Source organism: Mauremys mutica, chromosome 20 (genome assembly GCF_020497125.1).
Source record: "Mauremys mutica isolate MM-2020 ecotype Southern chromosome 20, ASM2049712v1, whole genome shotgun sequence".
Classification (NCBI taxonomy): domain Eukaryota; kingdom Metazoa; phylum Chordata; order Testudines; family Geoemydidae; genus Mauremys; species Mauremys mutica.
Genome location: NC_059091.1, coordinates 21753140 through 21776642, shown reverse-complemented (window position 1 = coordinate 21776642; position 23503 = coordinate 21753140). Strand labels below are relative to the sequence as shown.

Below are 23503 nucleotides of genomic sequence, written 5' to 3'. Positions count from 1 at the left end.
TAAGACTGCGCTTCCTCCCAGACCCAGGCATTGCAGGTCCTGTGGGAGACAGGCCCGCAGCCTCCCATGTCCACTAGGGAGGCAGCATCCAAGGCTTGGAAGGATTCGATCGTTATCTGTGTCAGTAAACCCCAATTTCACGGTACACAACCACAAACGGATGACAAAAAAGATTCCCATTGGTAATCATCGAAATTGACAGATGGGCAAAGTGAGAAAAAAACGCTGCCTGAGAACGTATTGGGGTTTGATTTCAGATCATTTACTTCGTATATTTTGACACGCGATGTTTGACCACTTGTGTCTGAACCGTTATAAAGCTTTCACAGTTGAAATCTCAACCTTACTTAGTTAAATAATTGCCTCCCCCCACCTCCCCGTCATCCAGCTATGAACATTGAAACCGATAAGAACAGGAGGGGAAAAGCTACCCGTAATTTTGCACAACTGTGAACATTTGCATCAATAAAAAAAGTTTAAAATGTCTAAAATAAACATCAGTATCATCCATCAAATTATCAACAAAATCAAATTCTGCTCCCCACCCCCACCCCCACCCCAAACATGCCCAGTGGCCCTGGGGTAATGGATAAATAACCATTAGATACAGCTGCTCCCTGAATATCAGGGACTACTCACTGGAAAATAAATAGGTGCACACACTTACATACATTCACAGCGGCACATAAAACAGTGCAGGGAATGGTGGGAGCCGGGCCATATCCCCAGCGGCTGGAAATCAGCTTCGACTCAAGGACGCCAATGGATCGACACGAACGTCTCCCAGCCGGAGATCTGGGCCTGTTACGCAGGATCCTTCCCTCGGGTAAGTCTTATATCAGTGCCGCTTCCACGAACTTCCTCCGGATTTACACCGCAGTGAGTGAGAGGAGAACCTGGCCCGTTCTCGCCCAGGGTTAAATAGCGAGGGCCCAATCCTCAGCAGGGATAAGCTGGCATTGCTCCATCGCAGCCACGCTGATTTGCACCAGCTGACGAGATGGCTCTCTGCCCGAATCAGGATCAGGGTCTTCCCCATGAGCAAAGGGAACGGCAGGATTTGACACCGTCAAGCACCACCAGTTGCTAAGCAGAACTGTAAGCCAATTAAATACACTTCCCTCCCACCATCACCCGGTCAGCTGGCATAAACAAGCATGGAATGATTGAAGTTACACTGATGTACAGTGGCTGAGGGTTGGCCTGCCTTGGCGACCTGGAGGCGAAATGTCCCATAGTCCCTTGTGGTAGCCAGTTTCTTTGTCTTTCCACTTTCAAAGCTATTTGAAAACCCGCTGGACCTGACGGAGGGACAGTGGCTGGCTACGCAGGGGACAGCATTATGGCCTATAACACAAGGGTAAGGGAGAACCATCATCCCTGTTTTGCAGCTAGGGAAATGGAGGTACAGAGAGGCAAGGTGACTTGCTCATGGTTTGACAGCAGGTGGGTAGCACAGCTGGGGATAGAACCCAGGAGTCCTGACTCCCAGTCTCCCCTGAGCAAACTGCTAGAGCCAGGTCCCTTTCCCAGGGAGAGAATAGAACCCAGGAGTCCTGATTCCTAATACAAGGCCTCAACTGGAAGCCCACCCTTCCTTCTTCTGAGCTCTGTGACCAGCCTCTGAAGTTAACCTCATGAGCTGGGTCCAGTCTGGGGAGCATATTAGACCGGCAAGGTGCAACAGTATTTTGGGGGGTGCTGGGTCAGAGGGATGGTCCATGTAGGAAAACCATATCAGTGGCAGATTAAAAAGCACAAGGCCTCAACCCAAAACCCAGCAGTTGTGGCTCCGGGAAGGGCCCGCTCAGATCATGAAGGTGCCAAAATAAGTCCTGGTGCCGTCTCTGATCTGTAGCACCTGTCTCTGTGACACCTTGACGTAAATCTGCTCCTCCTCCTCCAGGTGGAAGATTCCTCCCAGGAAGCTGTTTTGCCGCCAGAACCCACTATCCTTCCCATTGCAGTAAAGGACCAGGTTCTCCACAAGTTTCATCTCCTCGACATACCTGGGGGTCTTCTTATAGATGCCATGATAGATGACGGAACTCTGGCCCTGCTGAGAGCAACTCTGCGCCATGAGATGGACCTTGGAGTAGATGTAATAGTAGCCGGGCTTGATGCAGACCAGAGAGCCGCCCTGGTAACCCACGTCATGCAGGAAAGCCCAGTCCTTACTGTGTTCCCACTGCAGAGAGCCGTTCCCAGAGGTGGTGAAGGCTGCACCTGGGGACCACGATACCCACAACATGTCAGGCCTCAGCTTAGCCCAGAAGGAGGCATAACTGGGGAGAGAACCCTGGAGTCCTGGCCCCATCCTCCCTTGCTCTAATCACTGGACCCCATATCCTTTCCAGAGCTAAGAACAGAACCCAGGAGTCCTGACCCCATCCTCCCCCGCTCTAATCATTAGACTTCACTCTCCTTCCAGAGCTGGGAACAGAACCCAGGAGACCTGATCCCATCCTCCCCCGCTCTAATCATTAGACTTCACTCTCCTCCCAGAGCTGGGAACAGAACCCAGGAGACCTGATCCCATCCTCCCCCGCTCTAATCATTAGACTTCACTCCCCTCCCACAGCTGTGAACAGAACCCAGGAGTCCTGATCCCATCCCCCACTGCTCTAATCACTAGACAAGAGCCCCTCTACAGCAGAGGCAGCAGACTATGCAGGGTTAAGGAGGACTTCAACCTACCCAAGACATGAGCTGCTGGCTTCTCAGCATGACGTTTCCGGTCTGCAAATGAGACAAACAAACAAACAAAGGCCCAGCTGTGAGATCAGCCCAGTTCCGAGTCCTCTGTCCCCAGCGCGGGCTGGGGAAGAGCCTCCTGGGGCTGAGTTCTGGAGATGGCCCTGGATCTGAACCCAGTTCCGGGTCAGAACTTTGCCAATGGAGCCAGGCAGAGCAGCACCCGGGATCAGAACTGGGACTCACCCTCCAATGTAAAGCATTGGTGCCCTGTGTCGTCCCCTCCCCCCCCAGTAATCTTGTCCCCCACCTGCCTTGTTCCATTGCACCCTCATCACATTCCCCACACTCACTCCATTACACCCCGTTCCATTCACCCCTTACTGTCGCACCCCCTCTCCTTCCCTACCCCCCCACCCGTCACCACTTCCTTCCACTCTCCCCCGCGCTGGGTCTAGCCTGCACTTTCATCGGGGCTGCTCTTTAATTTCTCTCTCTGTTTCCTTTCTGTCTCATTTCCACACACACCACGGCCCCCCCCTCCTGCCGCACGCTTCACTGCACCCAGCTCAGAAAAGACTCCCCCCCCCTCAACCCCCGGAAAGCAGTTGCGGGGGAGGATCCGCTAGGCAAACATGCTGCGTCGCGTTGTATTGCAGTGAACCATCTAGCACCTCTGGGCCTCACTGTCCTCTGCTGGATGGGTTTGGAACTGCTTAGCCATGTGTCAGAGACCCCAGCCCGCTAGCAGCTAAAGGGAGATTTTCTGTTAGGGGGAAGTGTTTTTGCAGGAGCAGGGCCTGAGCCTGCAAGTCCTAGGTGGTTCTTTTGTGGAGCATGGCTGCGGAGCCATCCAAACCCATCCCATGGCCACTATTCAATTTCCTAGGCCAGAACCTCAGATCGTGCAAAGCAATGGAGCTCCTTTGACTTCAGGAAAGCTCTGCGAATTTGCACCAGCTGAGGATCTGGTCCACTAAAAGCAGTAAGCTCACTGGGGCAGGAACTGTCTTTTTGTTCATATTTAAATTGTACAGCACCTAACACAATGGAGTCCTGGGCCATGACTGAGGCTCCTAGGTGCTACTGTAATACACCTAATCAATAATGTACAGCACCTAGCACTGGGATCCTGAGCCGTGACTACTGTATACGCTACTGTAATAAAAATCCACCACCCTGGCAACATCCTCAGCCCCCACCCGCTGTACCAAATCAAAACCACCTCATCCTGTACTGGGTCTTGCTTTGCGGCACAATAGGGATACTCAGAACGTGAAAGCAGCAGCAGGGACAGGACCAATAATTTCTGTTCCAAAAAGAGCTGAAGGAGAATCTCTGTTCAGTGTCGGGACTATGAAACACAGATGAGCAGTTCTGGTACCATCCAGCAGAGGACAGCAGCGCTCATACACACTAGCCACCTCGTTACTGTGCTCTTGACCAACATAATCAACACAACATATTATTGTGCCACTGCCAAGTCAATATCATCATCATCCCTAACTCACTTATATGTCACTTTACATCAGTGGACTCCACAGGCCTTTACAAAGGAGGTCAGTATCATTGTTCCAATTATTGAGAAGGGGAAACTGAGGCACAAAGAGGGGAAGTGTCTTGCCCAAGGTCACCCAGCAGGCCAGTGGCATAGATGGGGCTAGAACCCAGGTCTCCCAGTTGAAGGCTCTGTCCGCTAGGCCACACAACCTCCAAATACCTGCAGCCATTAACATCAGCGCAAATTGCGCCCTGAGCAGAATGGCACCCCGGCGCCTCACGCTAGAGTCATTGATTCTGAGGCTGGAAGGGACCATTTGGATTATCTAGTCTGACTTCCTGTATAACACAGGCCGCAGGACTTCCCTGGATTAGTTCCCGTTGGAACTAGAGCAGGTATGTTAGAGAAACAGCCCATCTGGAATAAAAAATTCCCAGGGATGGAAAATTGGAGCCTAGTGCTCGCTCCGATCCATTACATCAGAGTCACTTTGCAGGAGAAGTTTCCTTTCCTCCCCCTGCCACCAAGAAAGGCTATATGTATAAACCACTGAGAGTCCCTGAGGCTATGAATAAACCTTGGTTGACCAACCCATTTCAAATAACCCATTGCAATTCTCTGCACTAGCACACATCTCTGTCCCTAGCGTGGAAGGGCTGATGCAGAGCTGTTAACCAGAGGAAATGAGGTGGGGGTGTGGAGACAAGGGGGCTTTGTTAACAGAGATTAGACCCACCCCTTGTCAGTCTCACACTAGGCTTTGTGGAAACTCACTTCTGGGTACAGACTGTTCATTGAAAATCAGTCAACGAATGAATTTGGGAGGAGAGATAATTCAGTGGTTTGAGCATTGGCCTGTTAAACCCAGGGTTACAAGTTCAATCCTTGAGGGGGCCACTTAGGGATCTGGGATAAAAATCTGTCTGGGGGATTGGCCCTGCTTTGAGCAGGGGGTTGGACTAGATACCTCCTGAGGTCCCTTCCAACCCTGATATTCTAAGATAGAGCTAGATCTCTGGCTGGTGTAAACAGGGATTTCTCTGCTGGAGTCAACAGGGCCAGATTCCAAGCTGGTGTAAATCAGCAAAGCTCCATTGGAATCAATAGGCCCAGATTCCCAATTGGTGTAAATAGATGTTGCTCCATTGAAGTCAATTGGGCCAGATCCCTGGCTGGTGTAAATGGGCATTGCTCTGCCAGAGTCAACAAGAGCTATACTGATTTACACCAGCTGAGGATCTGGCCCACCACATCTGCTTGGGAATAAATGGGTGAAAGTTTTTATAACAGCAGGGCAGGAATTCTCCTCTCCCCGCTTTGACACTGGCGTAACGCCGCTGGCAAAGTCACAGCAGCATAAGGGAGCTCACAGTCAGGCACTGGGAGATTGTAGATGCGTTAGGGTGGTTCATTCTCCTGGCCAAACCCCTCAGCTGGTGCGAACTCAAGAGGGCTACTCCAATTTGTAGGGGGGAGGGATGGCTCAGTGGTTTGAGCATTGGCCTGCTAAACCCAGGGTTGTGAGTTCAATCCTTGAGGGGGCTATTTGGGGAATTGGGGTAAAAAATCTGGGGATTGGTCCTGCTTTGAGCAGGGGGTTGGGCTAGATGGACCTCCTGAGGTCCCTTCCAACCCTAATATTCTATGAATTTACAAGAGCTCAATTCCCATTTAGGTATCGACATACAGATTTTCCAGTGTTCAGCACCCCAGGTGCCTCTGAATATCTGGCCTTGACTTAGGTCCCTTTGGGTGCATCTACACCGTGGTGAGTCTCAGAGCCTGGGCCAACTGATTTGGATTCATAGGGCTTGTGCTACAGGGCTAAAAATAGCCATATAGACATCTGGGCTCAGACTGGAGCCCGGACCCTGAGACCCAGAAAGAGAGGAAGGTCCCAGAGCCCAGGGTCCAGCCTGAGCTCAAACGTCTACCCCACAGTGAAACAGCCCTGCAGTCCTAGACCTGTGAGCTGGAGTCAGCTGACACAGGCCGCCTGCAGGTGTTTAACTGCAGTGTAGACATACCCTGTGTAATTCAGCAGAGCGCTTCTGGGAAAAAATCTGTCCTTCATTGGGACAACCGAGCTCTTAAAATCTGGTCTGAGTTTCAGGGGGCTGGCAGCTGAGGGTTAGCAAAAAGGGGAAGAGATTTACCTTGAATGGACTTCTCGGAGATGGCCCCTGCTTCCTCCTAAAATACAAAATACAAGTCTGTCAGAAAGGCCACACAATCACACACACGCACACACACAATCATAGTCCCAGCCCCACTCACATTTTAACCCACTAATTTCAATGGAGTTATTCTGGAATGACACCTCTGCATGTAAAATTCACGGCATGTCCCATCTATGGCTGGGTGCCGGTAGGCAGCAAGCAGCTCATTCTGAGAGGCCGAACTCCTAATATCAGAGTAGGATGAAAATATTCCATCAGCATTTTTTTTTTCAATTGAAAACACTGGGCTTTTGACTAAACAAAAGGGTGGAGTTTTTTTGTTGTTTTTTTTTTGAAGGAAAAGGCCTGATTTCCTTGAAAACTTTTGATTTTTTTTTGGTCAGCAAAAAAAACCCAAACACCCAACTCCCAAACCCTGAACATTTCCAGCCAAATAGTTTTTGGGTTTTGTCTGAAAAATTTCCGGGGTTCGTTTTCTTCAATAAAAGGTTGACATTTCCAGTGGCTCCCCCCACCCCCATTTTCTGACTAGCTCAACCTACCTCCCTCCCACTGGAGCTGTGATTGGCTCCGCACCGGGCAGGATCAGACACCTGGCTACGTGGGGTGTGCAGACACTGTCATGATTCTGCCAGTGACACTGGCTGCCCAGCTGGAGAAGCTTCAGGCCTGATTCTGTGAGGTGCTGAGAACCTGGGGCTCGCCTAGAGTTTCAGGTGCTTGGGCCCAGACCTTTCAAAGATATTTAGTCACCAAACTCCAGTGCCTGTGAGGGTCTGAGCCTTGGCATATATGAAATTGAGGACTGAAATGCTGCAGCATAACTAAAATCTTTGGGGTTAATAGGGGGCTATCTGGCTGAAATTTAATGGCCTGTGATAAATAGGAGGTCAGATTAGATTGTCTAATGATCCCTGCTGGCCTTAAATACTATGAAACTCAGGCTGCTGGACTCCTGGCTCTGTGCCTGAACTTAAACCCAGCCTTATAACACGTATTTGGATGCAGTTTACAAGCACATGTGGCTGACCCAGGTTCTAACACAGTTTGTGAGGGCAGCACGAGCCAGGCCAGCTCATGCTGGGATCCGCTCCCCTGGTAGCCCAGGCTAGTAGGGGAGGTAAAAGCAGACCCACAGGGGCAGGGGCAATTCAGACTCCCAAAGGACTCCCTAGCTGCCCCTCCGGCCTGTTCTCCTGCCTGCCCCTGTGATCCCCACGGTCAATGCAGATTTCTGCAGGGGTTCTTGGGGCTCGTTGGTGGAGGGGGTTGGTTGTTGGGGTGGAAGGAAGACCCCTGAAAGGAGGGGGCTTGGACACGGTCCCTGGATTTTCCTGCTGTAGAGACCCCCCCAGGAGGGGCAGCGGCAGGACCTGGGCCTGAACAGTTTTGAGATTCCACAGGAATGTTTGCAACCAGCTGGCATGGGCGCCCACAAGCACAATGGGGCTTGAAATGTGTCTCGTGTTGTGTGGTGTGTACACACACACAGTAATGCCCCAGAGTGCCACCCCAACCTACACACACACACAACTCCAACCCCATTTATACACACAAATCCATACACACACACACACACACACCGGGCGTTCACACACACAGACACACACAGTAATGCACCAGAGTGCCACCCCAACCTACACACACACACACACACAACTCCAACCCCATTTATACACACAAATCCATACACACACACACACACCGGGTGTTCACACACACAGACATACACAGTAATACACAAGAGTGCCACCCCAACCTACACACACACACACACACAACTCCAACCCCATTTATACACACAAATCCATACACACACACACACACCGGGTGTTCACACACACAGACATACACAGTAATACACAAGAGTGCCACCCCAACCTACACACACACACACACAGCTCCAACCCCATTTATACACACAAATCTATATACACACACACACTCTCTCAGAACCACACAGTGCCCTGTCAGAGCACACAGACACACCCGGGCTCACCCTAGCAAAGCCACGCTGCCCATTCCCAGCACACACACAAACACAGAATGTCCTATACAAGCAGGTGTGCACATGCCAGTCCTGATTCAACACACACTCCAGGTTAACACAAACATATTGTCCCATACTTCTGCACACAGCCCCGTCGCAACACACAGACACACAAACCGATGTCAACACATGCACGAGTCTGCTAACACAAACCTGCGCTGTCCCATACTAACAGACATGAGTCCATCCAAAATCACATAGTCCCATCACAGCACACACACACACACACACACACACAGAGCCCTGTCCCAGCAAACACACAACTCCATCCTAACTTACACTGTCCCAATGTGCCGCACACACAGTTCCATCCAAACCCTCTTACACACAGCTCCATTCTAACACACAGATGCTGCCTAGACCCCGCACAAGCGCACAAACACATGCCCAGATCCCGGTCCCAGCAAATGCCTAGCTTTATCCTAACACACACACACACACCATGTCCAAATTACAGCGCACGCATGCGTACACACACACACAGAGCTCCTTCCCAACATACATGCAGTCTGCTCATTTTCACATTCCAGCAGACACACACACACACTCACACACACACAGAGCCCGATCCCAGCACACAAGTACTGTCCAGACACTGTGTCACTACACCCCAACCTCCAAGTGCATACTGGCTCATTTCCCTAGTACTGTGTACACACATACACATGCGGAGCCCCTTGCCATCCCCTCGTGCACACACACACACGTCCCATCACTGCCCATGCGTGACGCAAGACTCTCATCTCCCGATCCCCTTTCCCGGTCACTCACCCCAACCTGGGACGTCGCCTTCTTCAGCTCTTTCTGGAAGCGGATCAGGAAATAGCCTTCGGTGGCCACGCCGGCCAGGGCTAAGATGACCAGAGAGGCCAGGAAGAACTGGCTGTGCCAGCACACCCGTCGCTTCCTCCTCATGGGCGGGACAAAGGGGACCCCGTGTTGCTGGCCGTCCACCACGAAGACAGAAGGATACACCACCCCATCGCCCATGATTGCTCTCGGTGGAGCAGGGGAAGGTCCACAGCAGAGCCCGGGAGAGGCTTATGGACTTGACGGCAGAGCCAGAGGCAGATTTGACGCCGTCTCTAGCAAGAAGAGGATTGATCATCCCCTCTGTGGCCTGGGCTATGTATCTGAGCCTGTGACGCCCACAGCCCCGGAGAGGAAACCACACTATTACCCAACTGGCCTCTGTGTCCTTACACTTTTCTCTCGCTTGGCTGGGTGGGGCTACCCTGCCAGAAGCCACGCCCCTCCCCACCCCCCTCCCACCACTGGCTTTGCCTCCCTGCGGGAGCACATGTCTTTCTGCTAGAGGCAGCCGCAGGCTCTCTGTGCTTTCCAATGTGTGGTAGGAAAAAGGGACCTCCATGGGGATTTCCCAGCCCCGAATAACTCCCCCCTTCAAGAGCTTCACGCGAGATCACCCGGATTCATAATTATAATCAGCTACCTCGGTTATCCATGGGGATCAAACCCAGGCCCCTCAGTGTGCCACACACCACCCCAAGCCACTTGAAGTAAAGAAGCAACTCCTGCTGCGAGAGGTTAACCATCAGGCTGCTTTAGTTGCTAGAGTCAGCACTAAGACCCCTCCCTAAGGTGGGCACTAAATATCTTATTATTGCTATTATTTATGAGGTGGGTTATGGTCGTGCCTAGGACCCCAGTCCTGGAGCAGGATCCCATTTTGCTACAGGCTGTACAGACAGAACAAATCTGTCCCCCGCTTCGCAACCCCAAACTCCCACCGCTGAAACCATCACTTTCTGTCTGAATAGCAATTAATTACAAACTGCTTTTCAAGCACTTTTTCTCAGGGGGAAACACTTCTCTGGCCTCGCGCCTCTTCAGCTGGTTGGGCTGAATAAAACGGGGTTTCTTTTGATCAGGAAGGGGCACCTCTCAGGGTTCTGCCCTCCAGTGATCGCAGCATTGGCGTTGCAAATCGTCATTAAAATAAAATAAAGTAACAATTCTCCAAATTGCCCCGTCCCCTGAGCTTGCTGCCTGCCTGTTTTAATGATGCACAGAGACCCGCCCATAGTTACACAGTGAGCCTGTAAGAGAGCCGGGAATGGAACCCAGGAAGCCTGGTTCCTAGATAGCCACTCTAATGCATCCCCCAACCAGAGCTGAGAGTAAGGGTATGTCTATACTGCAATTAGACACTTGTGGCTGGCCCGGGTCAGCCGACTCAGGCTCATGGGGCTCCGGAAAACCTGGCCGAAAAGGGACCTTGGCAGCACTGCCGACTGATCAGCAGAAGTGCAGCGGGGTTCCGGGGCTAATGCAGGCCCCCTGCCTGCCCTAGCTCTGTGCGGCTCCCGGAAGCGGCCACCAGGTCCTTGCAGCCCCTAGACTCATGGGTGGCTAGGGAGGCTCCATGCATTGCCCCTGCCCCAAATGCTGGCTCCGCAGCTCCCATTGGCCAGGTCCCCCTCCCACACCGTAACACCCTCCTGGAGCCCGCACCCCCCCAACATCCTGCCCTAGCCCCCTTCTGCACCCCAAACTCCTTGTCCCCAGCCCCACCCCAGAGCCCACACCCCCAGCTGGAGCCTGCACCCCCTGCACCCCAACTCCCTGCCCCAACCCAGAGTCCCCTCCCGCCTCCAAACACCCTCCTGGAGCCCACCTCCACAACACCCCAACACTGTGCCCCAGTCCCCTCCTATGCCCGAAACTCCTCATTCCCAGCCCCACCCCAGAGCTCACACCCCCAGCCGGAGCCTGCACCCCTTCCCGCACTCCAAACCCTTCATCCCCAGCCAGAGCCCTCAACCCCCACATCCCAACTCCCTGCCCCAGCCCGGAGACCTCTCCTGCACCCTGAACCCCTCATTTCTGGCCCCACCTGAAGTCCGCACCTCCAGCCCAGAGCCCGTATGTCCCCCTGCACCCCAACCACTGCCCCAGTCTGGAGCCCTCTCCTGCACTCCAAAGCCCTTATCTCCGGCCTCACCTCAGAGCCCACACCCCCAGCCGGAGCCCTCATCCCCAGCTAGGTGAAAGTGAGTGAGGGTGGGGGAGAACGAGTGACGGAGGGAGGGGGGATGGAGCGGGCAGGGGTGGGCTCTCGGGGAATGGGTAGGGCAGGGGTGTTCCATTTTGTGCAATTAGAAAGTTGGCATCCCTAGTTTACTTGCAGTGTAGATGTTCTGGCTCGGGCTGGAACCCGAGCTCCGGGTCCCTTCCCACTCACGGCATCCCAGGGTTTTTCTCCAGCCTGAGCATCTACACCACAGCTAAACAGCCCCTTAGTCCGAGTCCCTTACCCCGAGTTGGCTGACCTGGGCCAGCTGAGAGTTTTCAATTGCAGTGAATTGAAAGAGTCTGGACTTCCAAGAGTCTGGACTTCCAAGCCCCACCTCTAACCCACTAGACCCCTCCCCTCCAAGAGCCAGGAATAGAAGCCAGGAGTCCTGACTCCAAGCATTTCCTGCTCTAACCCGCTAGACCCCACTCCCCTCCCAGAGCCAGACAGAGAACCCAGGAGTCCTGGCTCCCAGCCCCCCTGCTCTAACCCGCTAGACCCACTCCTCTTCCAGAGTGAGGACGAGACTCCAGGAGTCCTGACTCTCTGTATCTTGTTCTGACTCACTAGGGCACAGACTTTTAAATCCTTTAATTAATTTGCCAGGTCACTAGGAGCCTTTGGATGATGAAGTCGCCTGGAAACTCTCCAAGGGCACCACGGACTTGGGCTCATGTGGAACTACACAGATAAAGAACATTTCAGGGATGTGGGACAGGAGGTGAAGAAGAGGAAAATCCAAGGTATCTTCTCGGAGATCTTTCTGGCTCTGAGTGAGAGACAGGACAGGCCGAAAATACTGGAGATGACCCATCGGCTGCAAGACTGGCGGGAACATTAGGTCACATTTCAGGGGAGACGTGGCTCTATGAATGGGATGGCCTGCATCTCACAGACAGGGGGCTAATCTCCTTGGCTGGAGACTAGCTGGCACAGGCGCTGACTTTCCAATATGCCGGGGGATGCTCGACCCCCAGCTCTGCCCCAGGCCCTGCCCCATCCCTTCCCCCAAGGCCACACCCCACCTCTGCTCCTTTCCCCTCCTCCCCAGAGCCTCCTGCACACCAGTGGGTGGGAGATGCTGGCGTGGGGGGGAAGCTGATCGGAGGGGTTGCATTTTTTTCCCGTGGGTGCTTCAGCCCCCGGAACACCCACAGAGTCAGCACCTATGCTAGCTGGAGCAGCCAGGAGGGCATTAGACTAATAACATGAGGGGAGGGTGCTTGGGAGGCAACAGTGGTACAAATTCCGTGAGCAAAGCAAGCAGATACGACGAAGAACGTGAGAACATTTTTCAGTTGCCGATGTGCTAAGGCTAGAGGTGTGGGTAACCAAGAGGAGGAATTGGAAACGCCTATGGAGGAGATGACGTTTGATATAACTGGCATTACTGAAACGCGGCGGCGGGACGATTTGCATGACTGGAATGTTAAAATCTCTGGTGCAGGAAGGATGGAGTGGGTAAAACAGGAGTGTGGGGGAGTCGGCACTTGGCATTAAAAACACAAATTGTTTGCTTCTGAGTTATTGATAACTCAGACTCACAGGATCTTGAATGTGTATGAATCCATGCACTCACTAACAAAGCCCTGGATGGGGTACTGGTGGGGGTCTGTTACAGCTTACCGGATCCAACCAGAGAACAGAAACTCCTGCCTGCAATGCATGGAAATAAGTGTTCTTATGGCAGACATATGCTGGAGGTGTCAGACAGCCAGGAGGAAAACATCATTAGAAATTCTAAAAGTTATAGATGATTGTTTTCTAACACGAAGCAACTATTTTGGACCTCATTATGTCATATAAAGATAAATTAATCACTGGACTAGAAGATGGTGATGCGGGACCAGTGATCATGACCTGATTACATTCAATATGGACAAACAGAGGACAGTCCTGACCAGTAATACAGATACTTGTAGAGCCCTGTGCGGATACAACATTTGTATCCGCATCCGAGCCACGATCTGCAAAAATGGTTCATGGATATCCGCATCTGCAGATATAAACCAGATAGCTGCAGATTTGCAGAGTTTTACATACTTGGTTCTTCAAAAGGGCTGGTTTCCCAAAACTGAGGAAAATTATAAACAAAATTGATCAGAAGGGAAAAAGTGTGAATGAAAATTGGGAGTTGTTTAAGAAGAGTTTATTAGGTGGCCAAAAGGCCACAGTTCCACAATCAAGAAAGGGGACAAATTTGGACATTGTGGTTCAGTGGCAAAGAGAAGGACAATTAGAAATAAAAAAAATAATATATAAAAAATGGAAAAAGGGGGAAATAAATAGCAATCAATATAAATGGGAAGTTATGAAATATAGGATATTGATAAGGGAAGCTAAAGACATTGGGTTAAAAAAAATCTATGGCTGGCAGGGTTAAGGACAATACCAGGAGGGTTTTTTAAGTATGTTAGGAACAAAAGAAACCCTAGCAATGGTACAAGCCCACTACTAGATGTTCTGGCACTGGTGAAATTGTTAATAATGATACTGAAAAGACAGAAGTGCTCAATAATTATTCCTGATCTGTATTTGGAAAGAAGCAGAAAGATGTACTCAGATCCAAAGCTCATTGATGTCAGTAGGAGTTTTTCCATTGACTTCATTGGGCATTGGAACAGGCTCAGACAGCCTGTCTCCTGAGGTCATAGGCGCCGACTTATATGGGGCTCTGGGGCTTTAGCCCCATGAATAAATCCCAAGCAGGGGCTCTGCCCCACCAATATTTTTTCTCCCCTGCTTGGAGCGCCCCCCGCCGCTGCCGCCGCCGGGGCTGCCCAGAGCCCTTTAAATCCCAGCCGCGGCCGGGAATCAGAGGGCTCTGGGCTGCCTGCTGCAGCGGGAAGCCCAGAGCCCTCTGATTCCCGGCTGCGGCTGGGATTAAAAAGGCTCTGGGCTCCCCGCGGTTGCAGGCAGCCCAGAGCCCTTTAAATCCCAGCAGCGGCTGAGATTTAAAAGGCTCTGGGCTCCCCGCGGTTGCAGGCAGCCCAGAGCCCTCTGATTCCCGGCGGCGGCTGGGATTTATAAGGCTCTGGGCTGCCCGCCGCAGCAGACAGCCCAGAGCCCTCTGAGTCCCGGCCGCGGCTGGGATTTAAAGGGCTCTGGGCTCCCCGCCGCAGCAGACAGCCCAGAGCCCTCTGATTCCCGGCTGCGGCTGGGATTTAAAAGGCTCTGGGCTCCCCGCGTTTGCAGGCAGCCCAGAGCCCTTTAAATCCCAGCCGCGGCTGGGATTTAAAAGGCTCTGCGCTCCCCGCGGTTGCAGGCAGCCCAGAGCCCTTTAAATCCCAGCCGCGGCTGGGATTTAAAAGGCTCTGCGCTCCCCGCGGTTGCAGGCAGCCCAGAGCCCTTTAAATCCCAGCCGCGGCCGGGAATCAGAGGGCTCTGGGCTGCCTGCTGCAGCGGGAAGCCCAGAGCCCTCTGATTCCCGGCCGCGGCTGGGATTCAAAGGGCTCTGGGCTCCCCGCCGCAGCAGACAGCCCAGAGCCCTCTGATTCCCGGCCGCGGCTGGGATTTAAAAGGCTCTGCGCTCCCCGCGGTTGCAGGCAGCCCAGAGCCCTTTAAATCCCAGCCGCGGCCGGGAATCAGAGGGCTCTGGGCTGCCTGCTGCAGCGGGAAGCCCAGAGCCCTCTGATTCCCGGCTGCGGCTGGGATTTAAAAGGCTCTGGGCTCCCCGCGGTTGCAGGCAGCCCAGAGCCCTTTAAATCCCAGCAGCGGCTGAGATTTAAAAGGCTCTGGGCTCCCCGCGGTTGCAGGCAGCCCAGAGCCCTCTGATTCCCGGCCGCGGCTGGGATTTAAAGGGCTCTGGGCTCCCCGCCGCAGCGGGAAGCCCAGAGCCCTCTGATTCCCGGCTGCAGCTGGGATTTAAAAGGCTCTGGGCTCCCCGTGGTTGCAGGCAGCCCAGAGCCCTTTAAATCCCAGCCGCGGCCGGGAATCAGAGGGCTCTGGGCTGCCTGCTGCAGCGGGAAGCCCAGAGCCCTCTGATTCCCGGCTGCGGCTGGGATTTAAAAGGCTCTGGGCTCCCCGCGGTTGCAGGCAGCCCAGAGCCCTCTGATTCCCGGCCGCGGCTGAGATTTAAAGGGTTCTGGGCTCCCCGCCGCAGCGGGCAGCCCAGAGCCCTCTGATTCCCGGCCCCGGCTGGGATTTAAAAGGCTCTGGGCTCCCTGCGGTTGCAGGCAGCCCAGAGTCCTCTGACTCCCAGCCGGGGCTGGGATTTAAAGGGCTCTGGGATCCCCGCGGCTGCCAGCAGCCCAGAGCCCTTTGAATCCCAGCCTCTGTCCGCTGATTGCCCCCTCCCCAGACCCCTGCCCCAACTGCCCCCCAGAACCTCCACCCCCTATCTAAGCCCCACTGGTCCTTGTTCCCCAATTACCCCCTCCCGAGACCCCTGCTCCTAACTGCCCCTTGGGACCTCAGCCCCTATCTAAGCCTCCCTTCTCCTTGTCCCCAACTGCCCCCTCCTGAGACCCCACCCAACTTCCCCCCCCCAGGACCGCACCCCCTACCTGTCCCCTGATAAACCTTAGACTCCCATGCCTATCCAATTGCTGCCTGTCCCCTGACTGCCCCTTCGAACCTCTGCCCCATCCAACTCCCCCTGCTCCTTGTCCCTTGACTGCCCCCCGGAACTCCCTACCTCTTCACCAACCCCCAAACCGCTTACTGTGCCACTCAGACCAGCGTATCTGGCTCCATGCAGCTCCAGACAGTTGCTGCCATGCTCCCCCATGGAGCCCACAGCCCTCTCCCACCCCCAGCACCTGCCTTCCAGATTTGAACACCTCAAAATTCAGGAGTGCTCAAGCTCGGTTTGGGCAGCTTTTACTTCATTTCTCCCAAATCAGTTTCCCCTGCAAGGTGCCAACTGAAGGTGTTGGAGAACAGAGAGATCAGGTGGCCTCCTAATGCCTGGAAAAGAGACAAAGGCCGGAGGAGGGAGTGTCAGTGCCTGTGCGGACTTCTGGGAAGTGCACGGTGTGGAAGGGGATGCTGTGATGCTTTGGAACATCTCCATACAAAGCCAGTCAGGACTCTGGGGGAGCCTCCTCTCTCGGAGCATACTGTCTCCAGGGCAAGAAGTTTACACCTTCCTGGGTCTGACCTCGGAGCATTCAGCATGCCCTTCCACATCATGCACTTTCCAAAGTGAGTCTGCCCAGGCTGGTCCTGGGGCAACCAGAGGTCGCTGCACCCCAACTCTGCAGTCAGATGTGACTCTCAGCCAGACAGTAAAACAGAAGGTTTATTAGATGACGGGAACACAGTTTAAACAGAGCTTGTTGGTACAGAAAACAGAACCCCTCTGTCAGGTCCATCTTGGGGGGTAGGGAGCCCAGAACCAAGTTCTGGGTCTCTCCCCATTTCCCCAGCCAGCTCCAAACTGACACTCCCTCCTCTGGCCTCTGTGTCTCTTCTGGACAAGGAGGCCACCTGATCTCTTTGTCCCCAACACCTTCAGTTGGCATCTTGCAGGGGAAACTGAGGCACCCACACAGTATTCAGAGAAAATATTAAGAACATTCCCACTTCATCACAACAGATGCAACAAAATATAATACTGTATATTGAAGTAGGCAAGTGCTGCTTCTGACTTTCCACTTTTAATTGACCCTTGTAATCTTGTGGCACTGACGCGTTGTAGCTTCATTTTATATCGGCTTACAGGGCGGGAGCTGGGGGGCACCACCATTTTGGGCCCCACCAAAAATTATACAAACCTGCCGCCTATGCCTGAGGTGACTGGGTCAAACCAACCTAAGTCATCCCAAATGACCAAAACTCATTCCAATTTAGTAGCTCTTGAATGGTCCTGGTTTGAAATTAGTTTGCTGGGTCTCAGTCCAGTTCCAGGATGTCATAAAAACCCACCCATAGTTTTGTGCTAAATTGGGCCCACCTTGGTAGCAGTTTCAACAGAAAAGCCAAGGATTGAAAGGGACATGGCTATTTCTTCTCACCCTCTAAGATGTCTCCTGTAGACTTAGGAGCATATGTGGGGCGTGCAGCAACTTGCATAGAAGTGGGAGGCAGGGCACAGGTTGTAGGAGGGAAGAGAGTTTGGAGAAGACCTCAGAAAGTCAGTCTGCATGCCCATGGCTAGAATGCTAGCCACAGTTGCAACACCTCTTTATATAAACAGCTCTTTTAATAAAAAGTTTAGTTTTAGAAACAGGAATCCTTCCTGGTTATTAGCCAGTATGAGGCACATGAAAAATGGCGGCTGTGGTCATTTGAGTGAGAGCCATGGCAAAGAACAGAATGTGGGTCTAAAAACAGAGCAAAAAGGCAGCATGGAGGAGCTCAGACCACCGGAAATGCTGGATTTCTGGACAAAAAACCTGGCGCAAGCATGGAAGCAGTAGAAGCAAGAACTGAGTCTGTGTACGAAGCTGATCACGGATGTAAAGATGAGAAAATCAAGGTAAAGGTTTTATACCATCTCTTTGGGAGGAAAAGGACAAGAAGTGAGACAGACACTGTGGTCAGGAATAAAGCCCAAACTGTTGGAACAGCTGATAATGGTGTTGGTGAGTGCAAGAAGGCCAGACACAAGCAGACTGTACAGAGAAACTTTTTTTTTTAAACTCAAATCCAGGAAGCGGAAAGATGGAAGAGACACTTACAATACAGAGCTGAGAACTCCAGAGTCCACATGTAACTTTGGAGTCATTAAAAATTCCCCACAAAAATGTGCGTGGAACATGCGATTCCAGCTTACAAGTGAGATTGTTGAGAGATCCAGATCTAATCCTAGGGAAATGCATCCAAATAGCAATGGCAGCTGAACTGTTCAGGGAAAGGATCAAAACAATGACAGCCACTAGCACAGAATAAATACGCAGGTTCAAGCCAGAGGAACGCAGGAGAGAGAGACACGGACCGAGAATGCAGGTATCATGGTCCAACGTATGTACTGTGGAAAGCAACATGAAAGGCAGAAAGAAAACGCCCTGCCGATGGCCTAAGACCCAAACAACAACACTTTATGTCCCAACGCTGCATCTGTCCCAGGAATAAAAAAAGCAGCAGTACGTGCAGTGACTGAGGATGCAGAGATGTTCAGTGAAGAGGAGAATATCTGCCGTGTGACTCGAGCAGTGTCGATGACTCAGTGTCTTCACACTGCAGAAGGAGGCTGCCGCCTATTCTACTGGCATAGCTGCAATGATGGGATTGCATCAATGAGCAGTTCGGGTCCCGCAGGGTTGCGGGGACAGCTGCAATGCAAGCCAAGCAGCCCGGGCTGGTCTTTTACAATGAAACCATTCTGAGGCCAGTGGGCAAACGCAGGCTCAGAAACCAACCAAAGGAGAGATGTTATCACAGGAGTACCGCCACCTGCTGGGCACTGCAAGCATGGATTGGGGAAGCACATGTGATCCCTGTTGGGAGGGCAGGATTCCCTGATGTTAAGACCAGAAGGGACTGTTTTGATCATCTAGTCCAGGGGTCAGCAACTTTTCAGAAGTGGTGTGCCGAGTCTTCATTTGTTCACTCTTATTTAAGGTTTTGCGTGCCAGTAATACATTTTAACGTTTTTAGAAGGTCTCTCTCTATAGGTCTATAATATATAACTAAACTATTGTTGTATGTAAAGTAAATAAGGTTTTTAAAATGTTTAAGAAGCTTCATTTAAAATTAAATTGCAGACCCCCCCAGATTGGTGGCTGGGACGCAGGCAGTGAGAGTGCCCCTGAAGATCAGCTTGTGTGCCATCTTTGGCGCACGTGCCAGAGGCTGCCTACCCCTGATCTAGTCTAACCTCCTGCATAGGACAGGCCAGAAGATTTCACCGAGTGGTGGCTGCCTCCAGCCCACATCCTGTGAAAGAAAGCAGGGTAAGAACAGTAACACGCACCAGATGTTCTTAGAAATCTACCCCAGGCAGGAATTGAACTCCTAGCCTGCGGAAGGGGGAGGAGGGGAGGGTCAGATGACTGCTTTCTTCCTTAAGGCACCAAATGACAAGGCTGGTGAAAACTTATTCTCCAGGTCAGCTGTGTGTTGGTTACTTTCAGAAGCCTGGCTGGTTGAATCTGGATAGCGTGACCCTCTATAACAACCTGGTGGTGGGTTGTGCTGGAGTCATCTCTGTATGGTATCTCATCTCATCTCATCTCCTCCCCTTGCACAGCCACAGTGACTTCCTCACCAGCCCCACTACTGCTAGCCCCAAGAGGCCTGTTATCTCATCAGGATCTGTGGTTCTGGTGGAAGCTGTTTATTCACTTTCTCACCAGCAGGTATCTTCTCCTTCCCCACCATGTCAGGAGCTCTGAAGCTTCTGGTTGTGCCTGACTCATACCATGGCCTGTACTGGGTGGGCTATGACCGGAGTGAGTAGGACTGGAATTCCCCAGACAGGGGTGTGAAGGCTGTAGATTTTTAACCAGGGCCAAATAGAAAAACCCAAGGGCCTTCTTCAAACTCTCGATGACTTCAGCGGGAGCTTGTGTAATAATTTGATCATCACCAGGAACTGAACTCAGGCTTCCCAGAGCAAAGAGCACAAGACGCTACAGCTTGAGATAAGCAGCTAAGCCCGCCTGCCTTCAGTTATAGCACTCAGACGGTTACGTTCAAGGCAAACACACAGAGAAGTTAGATAAAAACCTAAAATATTCTTGTTGGAAGGTTGCAACATAAAACCACTTTATGTCTTAGAATCCAGAACCCTAAGGCACAAGAACCAAAAGACAGCGAGAGAAAGCAGCTTGCTCCCTAAGATAGAAAGACACAAGTCAACCCCTCTTGCGGTAGGCTGGCTTTCTGCAGGCTGACTGCTGAAAGACCCAGATCATATGCTTCCCTGCAGAGCCTCTGGACTTCCAAGAAGGACCGGGCCACCCCTCACAAATATAAAGTGATAGCTTGTCATTTTAACACCGGTTTCACTACACCACACATGTCGCAGGGGAACCGCTCGCTCGAGGAGATTGCATAACATGTGCTGAACAATGGGTTAGATTCATCTGCCACAGACAGACCTCAGGTCTGTAACAAGATGACTCCACTCAGGGTTATATTGTGACCCCTTTCATTCATTCACTGATTGGATGTGTAACTGGATTGGTTCAATCCTCCCCATCTCCCAGGCCTCCGTGAAGGAGGCTATCCCAACATGCACTGCAGCATGTGGGAAAATAGCTGCCGTGCTCTGCACCAGCAGCTGAGGCATTATGGGAAAGCTGCCCGTATTTCCCACCCCAGATGCACACCGGTAACAAAGACAGCGATCCCCCACAAAGCCACTGAGGTTTCTCAGCGCTCGTCCGTGACACTTGTTTATCCCCTGACGTGATGGAGGGTTTTGTTTTACTGTGCTTCACCACACTGACCGGATACAACCCCCCTTCCGCTTCTCCCCCCGTCGCCAGCGCTAGCTCGATGCCCCTTCTGCGCACATACAGCAGAGAGCCTGCAGCTGAGCTGCTGTCAATACCACCTGGGGCTGGGCAGGCAGGGCAGAGAACCTGATGGGAACAGTGAGTTGAGAAGGAAGTTTATGTGAGCATCTAGCCACATCAGGGGAAGAGAGGGGAGCTTATATTGAAATGAGGAAACCATCTGAGCCAGAGGCTCAGCTCTGCCCGTGCCCCCTCGCTGCAGCTACAGCTGGGTGCTGTCTCGCCGCCGCACAGGGGCAGGCATGGAGGTTTTACCCCACTCTAGAGCACGGTGTGCAGGAGACCCCATTAACAGGCAGTAAGGCTGTGAGCATCCACTCTAGGAGGGGGTGTTTCCTCCCCCCCCACCCCCACTGGGCTGTGAGCTCCCAGCCCCAAAGATCACACCCCGGTTAGCATCCCCCAGTTTAGCAAAGCCGGCTGCTGAGAACGTGCAAGAGGAAGAGAGGAACGTGCAAGAGCCTGTGCGTTCATTCACTCACTTCTCCTCCTGCTGCTGCTTTGGCCCAGATATTCAACCCGGGGCATCTACAGGGTGGCCTCTGAAAATGTGTGGCCTGATTTTCAAAGGTGCGGCACATTCTCAGTTCCTGCACGAATCACTGGGAAACACTGCACAAATCTCCTTTTTTCCAGAGCTTCAATATGGATTCAAAAGCATAACTTTAGGGACCCTGGTTTGAAAATGTTGGCCCTGGAGCAGATTTTCACAGGTATTTAGGCATCTAAAGATAAAGGTATCTAGTGGGATTTTCAGAAGTGCCCAAGCAGATGAGGCACAGGCTTGGGCACTTCTGAAAATCCTATTAGGAGCCCAAATAACTTGGAAACTCTGGCCTTTAGTGGTTTAAGCTTCTGAGACAAAGTTCTCCAATTTATCCACCAGAGGACAATGCTGCCTTGTGCCTAAGTAGCTCCTTGGGAGACATGTTAACTAGAGCCCTGATTCAGCAGAGCGTTTAATCATGTACTGAAGTCTATCCCCATTCAGTCAAGCACATGTATAACTTTAAGCACACGCTTAAGTCCTATTAGGATGTGTTGAAGAGACAGGGACCATTTTTTTGTTGCGTGTTTCTACAGCACCTAGCAAACGGAGCCCTAATCCATGAGTGGGTGAGTCCTAGATATGTCTGCATTATGAATAATCAATAATAATATTAAGTGCTTTGCTGAGAGTAGTGAGGGACTGCTTATTCAGGGCCCAGAGAAGAGTGGTTTTTAGCTATGCAGGAAGCTTTCTGAATTTCAAACTCTCCAGCCCACCTGGATTCTCTGTTCATGCCATATTGTTTAGAAAGGAACCAAGGAATAAACTGTGTAAGAGAATCATGGAATCATAGGACTGGAAGGGACCTTGAGAGGTCAACTAGTCCAGTCCCCTGCACTCAAGGCAGGACTAAGTATTATCTAGAACATCCTTGACAAGTGTTTGTCTAACCTGCTCTTAAAAATCTCCAATGATTGAGATTCCACAACCTCCCTAGGCAATTTATTCCAGTACTTAGCCAGGAAGTTTTTCCTAATGTCTAACCTAAACTGCTCTTGCTGCAATTTAAGCCCATTGCTTCTTGTCCTGTCCTCAGAGGTTAAGAACAATTTTTCTCCCTCCTCCTTGTAAAAACCCTTTATGTATTTGAAAATGTTACATCCCCTCCTGGTCTTCTCTTCTCCAGACTAAACACACCCATTTTTTTCAGTCTTCCCTCATAGGTCATATTTTCTAGACCTGTAATCATTTTTGTTGCTCTCCTCTGGACTTTCTCCAGTTTCATAGAATGATAGAAGACTGGGGTTGAACGAGACCTCAGGAGGTCATCTAGTCCAACCCCCTGCTCAAAGGGGGACCAACCCCAACTAAATTATCCCAGCCAGGGCTTTGTGAAGCTGGACCTTAAAAACCTCTATCGAAGGAGATTCCACCACCTCCTTAGGTAACCCATTCCAGTGTTTCACCACCCTCCTAGTGAAACAGTGTTTCCTAATATCTACATTTGTCCACATCTTCCTGAAATACGGTGCCCAGAACTGGGCATAAGACTCCAGTTGAGGCCTAATCAGCGTGGAGTAGAGCGGAAGAATTAATTCTTGTGTCTTGTTTACGACGCTCCTGCTAATGCATCCCAGAATGATGTTTGCTTTTTTTGCAAGACTGTTACACTGTTGAGTCATACCTAGCTTATTAAATGTTAAGCTGTACTATACTGTTCAGACACTAGGTGGAGCCATAAGTAATACACTTAAGGTCACAACATTTCCTGGCGGTGTATTAAAGGATTTTATAGTGAACATGTCTGGTGTATCTCTCTGGGAAGGAAGCTCTGTAGCCAGTCCATGCTGTACAACAATCTGTCCCGCAACCTACCGTGTACAAGCACGACATGACATGGTGTCAGAAGTAAAAAGTATCCTAACTGGTGCCACAGGAGAGCAGAAATGGAAGGAAAACAGCAATGAAGTTTGCAAACAGAAGGAACAAAGCACCAAAGGTTGCAAGATCTTCAGTGCCCCAGAGAACTTCAGCTTTGATAGACCTTGGGAATGGACAGACTGGAAGCAACATTTTACAAGATGTTACATTGCTACAAAATTTCATAAGGAAAGTGAAGATATCCAGTTATCATCTTTCATTGA

General features: G+C 51.6%; 1 protein-coding gene across 1 annotated transcript; it reads right to left on the bottom strand.

The window, feature by feature from the left end:
- Positions 1–583: 583 nt before the first annotated feature.
- On the bottom strand, positions 584–9570 carry LOC123353874 (tumor necrosis factor ligand superfamily member 14-like). The gene is made up of 4 exons (XM_044995317.1): positions 9197–9570; positions 6352–6388; positions 2698–2739; positions 584–2226 (listed from the first exon to the last, which is right to left on the bottom strand). Exons 1-4 carry the CDS (start codon positions 9413–9415, stop codon positions 1808–1810), a joined length of 717 nt encoding a protein of 238 aa, XP_044851252.1. The 5' UTR covers positions 9416–9570; the 3' UTR covers positions 584–1807.
- Between the last annotated feature and the right edge of the window lie 13933 nt (positions 9571–23503).

Coding starts and splice junctions, on each gene's coding strand:
- LOC123353874 (XM_044995317.1), bottom strand. CDS start 9,415: ATGGGCGATGGGGTGGTGTATCCTTCTGTCTTCGTGGTGGACGGCCAG. Junction 6,389..9,196: donor AGGCGACGTCCCAGGTTGGG/GTGAGTGACCGG, acceptor TTTGTATTTTAG/GAGGAAGCAGGGGCCATCTC. Junction 2,740..6,351: donor CTCCGAGAAGTCCATTCAAG/GTAAATCTCTTC, acceptor TCTCATTTGCAG/ACCGGAAACGTCATGCTGAG.